The sequence below is a fragment of the Nestor notabilis genome, unplaced genomic scaffold (genome assembly GCF_000696875.1).
Source record: "Nestor notabilis isolate BGI_N333 unplaced genomic scaffold, ASM69687v1 scaffold25059, whole genome shotgun sequence".
Taxonomy (NCBI): domain Eukaryota; kingdom Metazoa; phylum Chordata; class Aves; order Psittaciformes; family Psittacidae; genus Nestor; species Nestor notabilis.
Window position 1 is genome coordinate 3,186 of NW_009943589.1, and position 5,316 is coordinate 8,501.

Sequence of the window (5,316 nt, forward strand, 5' to 3'; positions counted from 1 at the left end):
CCAGCTCCTCTGCAAAGCACAATACAAGGTGACCTATTCTGTGATCTATGACCTCTCCCCATCTCATCCCACCCTTGCTTTCCAAGGTCCGCATTGCCATCCTTGTACCCTGCCAGAGGAGCGCCTGGGTACCACACTGCTGGAGAGAGGGATGGGGTTTGCTGCTGCTCTGAGTGATGGGAAAGGGGCTGCAATCCACTGGGGAATGGGGGAATGGGACAGAGCAAGACACTGCCATTAATTTACTGCCTTGCCATGGGGTATACATAGAGTTAGCAGCCAAGGGGAAGGTTTGTGGGTCCTGATCCCCCCCGCTCCAACCCTTGATCCACAGCTGAGGTTGGTGCTGGCTGCTTTCTGCCCTAGACGTGAACCCCCGGAGGCACTTGGCAAAGGGTTTTCCAAGCCCCGGGGCCAACATCTGCCTCGGAGCAGCCGGCTGCTTATCTGTTCATCCATCTGCTTCTGCTGGTGCCACCTGCATGGTAGGGGAGCGGGTAAGTGGGAGCTGGAGAGTGGAGCCAGGAGCAATCCCTGCTCCCCAGCTGCTGCTCCTTCTGCCTCTGCTCCTGCTGGGCCAGCAAGCTCTGCAGCTCCTCCTGGTCCTTGAATGGGTTCCTGCCATAGTTGTGGCGGATCCAAGCACGGTACTGACAGGACAAAGCCAAGAGAGGTTGTTAGGGCCATTGGGGGATCAGACACCCTCTGTTTGAGAGATGGGGCTTGCAGCAGCTCTGGTGCAAAGCAGCAGGCAGAGCAGAGGCAATGCCCACTTCCACAGCCTCCAGCGAGGCCAGGGTGTCCCCAGCCACAGCCAGCAAGCAGAAAGATCCCAGTTTCTCAGGAGCTCACACACCACAACCACACTGTATGAGAGATGCAACAATTCCCCCTTCAGTGTGTGTTTCCCGCATCCCCAGCCCGGCACAGGCAGACCCAGGAAGCTGGCAGCATCCTCAGCTTCTCACGCCGGCTTTGTTTACTTTACATTGCCAAGAAGCTGCTGCTGTTCCCTTGTGCGCCTGAATTCCTGTAAGGAAAGCTTACAGGAACAGTCCCCACAGGCTGGACTCGCTGCTACAAGCTGCACGGCCAAATCAGCTCCTGCATGTGGAGGCAGGTTTGTTTGCAGAGCACCTTCTTCGCCGCATTGATTGAGGGGTGCCTCTTGTCCCCCCCGCTTTATCCCTGCATCCAGCTGCAAAGACTGCAGGAGCACCCCAGTGGCTGGGGATGAACTGGCAGCAGGAAGAGATCCAGAGGTGGCTGGGAAGTGGGAGATGTCCGTGGAAATGCTTCTTGCTTCTGCTGCGATGTGGAACAGCCCAATGGGCTCAGGCTGCAGTACGCAGGATCATGGGCAGCACTGCCAGACCCCAGCAGGGCTTTGCCATCTTCCTAAGGAGGTGGGAATCAGCTGCTCCAGCAAGCAGGACTTACTGGGATGACCAGTAGGAATATGGCCAGAAAACCCCTTAAGGATGGATGATATGGAGTCGGGAATGTGAAACCTATGTTTGCAAATGGTCCAGAGAGGGACCAAACCTTGGAGCCAGGCACAGGGGGACCAGAGGGAGGAGGCAAACAGTCCCCATGAGCTACCCAACCTTGGTACCCTCAGATTGAGATGTCCCTGCAGTGGTTCCAGCATCCCGGGGTGCCATAACAGCATCCCACAGCCCAGCACCATGGAGATCATGGCAAAAGTGTGGGATTCAGGAGAGCAGGATGGCCAGCTCAGCCCCATCCTGCAGCACTGCTGCAGGCACAGGGACCATGAGCTGAGACTGACCCTTGTGCATCCCCACCTCCTGCAGTCAGGGAAGGTCAGCTCAGACAGAGGGGATTTCCAACAGAAATGTCGATTTCTAACAGGAATGTCTGGATTTCCTAAATCCACTCCCTCAGATAGTGGGATTCACCACAGACTGCTTCACACTTGCCTCCTGTAAGCAGATAGATCCTCTGTTCAGGTTGGACCCCGAGAGCCAGACCTGATTTCCTTGCTAGAAAACAACCCCTGACAAGTGGGTCCCAAACCATATGGGACAGGATTTGAAACATTCCTCCCATTCAAACCATCCAAAGGGATGAAGTTCCATGGGGAGACCAGCAGCATGGGGAGACCTGGCCACCAAGGCTCGGCATGCACCAGGACTCAGCACACATCACCCATCCACTGGGAGCTGACTGCCACCATCCAGCAAAGGAGGGAAGGATCCATAAGGAGAAGCAACCTGCTGCTGCTGCTGCCAGGGGTTTCCTTTTAAAGTGAGAGCAAGAAGTGGTTACACAGCCTGTTTCCTCCAGTGCTGACCACAAACCTACTGCCCTCCTCTTCTCTCTGGGGCCAGAAGCATCCATCCCATGTGGGACCGCACCAGGGTGAGGAAGGCAGCGTGGCCATGGTGTGCCAGCACCATGGGGAGGCAGGTCCATCATCTGAATGCCCATCTGTGCCCTCTTTCACATCCACACTGTCTTCTCTGAGCTCACTTCCTTTTCTAACCTCACCCATCATGGCACTGCTGCTCTTGGTCTCTTCCTTCCTTCTTTATCCATCCCGATAAGTACCATTTGTCAGCTCAAAACCACAGCTGCATGCTCCAGACAGGCTTTCTGGCCAGTGCCAGAGAGCATTTTCCCCGTGTCTACTTCCCAGGGTCCCATCTGAGGTCCCTACTCTGGATCAAGGAAGCTGAGACACTGAGGGATGCTCACCCATAGCCCTACGGAGCAGGTTCCCATGAGGATCAACCTGTTCCTTTCGGGTTTTAACCAACAAGAAATGAGGCTTTTCCTCTTGAGCAGCCTGTCCATCCCTTATCCATGGCTGCTCCCAAGCACTGCATTTCCATATTGATGCCTGCTGGGCTAAATGGGGAGATTTAACCTCTTTTCTACCCTCATCAAGAGCTGAAGCTCTGGTCATGATACCCATAATCCTGCATCCTACCTACACACAGAAAACAACCCCAAAGCCACAGAACCAAGGTGCAACCTCCTACAGCCAACATAAGCAAGCCAAATGCTGCTTGGCACGAAGAAAGGGGCAGGACCCATGTGGCACTAGGTCCTATGGGCTCCTGGCCATGCAGGTGAAACCCTACAGCACCCACCATCCGATGGGACCCCCGACATTCCACATTGGCTGACCTTCCTCTTGCAAAGGTGGAGGATGCAGGGATGAGCTGGGAGCAGTTGAAGCTCCATCCTGGCTCTTCCCCTTCTCCAAATGCAACTGAGAGTAAGTAACGCTCCCTGCTCCAGCTTCCAGCACTAGTCCACCCACACGCCCATCACATTCCCTCCCGGTGCTGGGACTACAGGGAATTCAGCATGTTTCAAGGAAAAGACAGCTCTTGCTAAACCCCATCCGAGCACACATCCAAGTGTCTCAACCCTTGGCACTGCCTTTGGTGTTTTCATGAAAATGCTTGCAAAGCCCTTGGAAAAACCTTGAGGAGATGAAAAAGCAGCATCCAAGGGAAAGGGAGGGAAGTCTGGTGCCTGCTGAGCACAGCTTGGTCTTCGGGGAGCAGGAGACAGCAAACCCCACATCACGGTCTCTGCTGGGACACAGCCAGAGTGTGGGAAGGGCTGGGGAAGCGGACGGGGGAAGCCCCACAGGGAATCTCCAGCACTGCGGGTGTTTTGTAATCCTTTGGACCATTCTCTGCCCTCCTCCACGGGTGTTTTTGCAAGCCAGCAATAACGGGTCATTGCTGTGTCCTGCATGTGACAGCACCCGGGCAAGGGGTGACATTTGTGACCATGTCACATGTTGTCCCTGCCTATTGCCTGGGGTGGGAGGAGAGAAATCCCCTTGACCCACTTGGAGTGTCCGGAGGGATGGCGGGGACACTGCATGACGCTCGTGGCTGTAGTGGATGGGGAGGGCTTTGACTCCAGGGATGGGATGAAGTTTAAGGTTGATGTGGGCTGTGAGATGTCAGGTTGTGGGTTACTCTTCCCTTGCAGAAGTCCATCAGTGGCCCATGGGCAGTTTTGGGCCCTGGTCCTCTGCAGAGCCTGGGACTGGATGGAGGAGCAAGGTCCAGTGTGGGAGCCAGTGGGAGCTGTGCTTTTAAGTGCCTTTCCTTTTGCTTTCAAAGGCTTTCCGGGCCAAGAGTGCATCCCTGAGCCCTGCAGTTAGTGCTGTCCTGATTAAACATGCTGCTGTCACTCCCCGCTGTCAGCATCCGGCTCAGCCCAGCTTAAATCATCCCTCCCTTGCATGGGATGGGAACACACCCAGCCGGGGTGTCTGCTCTCCTCAAACCTGCTGATCCTCATCATTTGGCTGAGGAAAGAGGACAACATCTGCACCAACTTGCTCCTGTCTCCTTCCTGCCTCTGAAAGCAGTGAATTCACTGTCAGGGGAAGCCCAAGCACATTCTGAAGCCGTCCACAAGAGCATTCCTCCCTCTCGTCTACCCCATTCCACCCTACACTGCTGCATTCCAGGGAACCAGCTCAGCACCCTTCCCGTGGTTCCCAGGGGATGTGCTGCTCACCCATCCCTCCTGCTGCTTCCTAACCGAACCCTCGAGAAAAGCACTGGGGTTTAAACAGCTTTTTTAAGTGCACTTGCACAATGTCTAGGCACTTTCTTATTTTTAAGGCTTTTTTGCTGTTTTTGCATGCAAAACCCCAAAATCCCCAGGTAATAAATAGCACACACAAAGGCCAGCTCAGGCAAACAGCTGGCCCTGCATAGAGCTGCATGCAAAAGAGCCATCCCTGCTTGCAAGCCCTGCAGACACGTATATAAGGGGACACTGACGTAGGACATACCTCTTGCAGCAAGGTCACCTCGTACTCCTGCAGCTGCTGCTGGAAGCCGAAGTTGGGGCTCACATAGGACCTCACAGCCCTGGTGGCGGCCAGGCAGTGCTCCCAGCCCAGCTCAGTCACCGTCATGAGATAAGCCACCAGGACAGTGGTGCTGCGGGAGACCCCGGCCAGGCTGGCACGGAGCGAGGGAGCAGCGTCAGGGAGAGGTGCTCCCATCACAGAGAGGGATACACATGGGAAGCACCTCCCTATGGACACCCCGTCTCAGTGGGATGCTGGCGGGCTGGGTGGGGGTAAGGAGCTGCGTGGACATAGAGTGCTGCTGGTGGCTCTGGGTGGATGGGTTGCCCCATCCCATCTCTTTGGGTGCTCAGGTTTTCTGTGCATGGACCACACATCACTCCCTACAACTACTTGAAAGGAGGTTGTAGTGAGCTGGGGTTGGCCTCTTCTCCCAGATGAGTGATAGGACAAGAGCAGATGGCCTCAAGCTGTGCCAGCGGAGGTTTAGAATTGAC

General features: G+C 55.4%; 1 protein-coding gene across 1 annotated transcript in view; it reads right to left on the reverse strand.

The window, feature by feature from the left end:
- Positions 1–443: 443 nt before the first annotated feature.
- The window catches only part of LOC104411565 (dual specificity protein phosphatase 22-A-like), a gene marked incomplete at its 5' end in the record, with an annotated part of 8,629 nt that continues 3,756 nt past the window's right edge, over positions 444–5,316 (reverse strand). Inside the window, 2 exons of the mRNA XM_010022011.1 lie at positions 444–650; positions 4,799–4,970. Coding sequence (XP_010020313.1) covers positions 444–650; positions 4,799–4,970 — 379 coding nt within the window. The remainder of the gene's footprint in view (positions 651–4,798; positions 4,971–5,316) is intronic.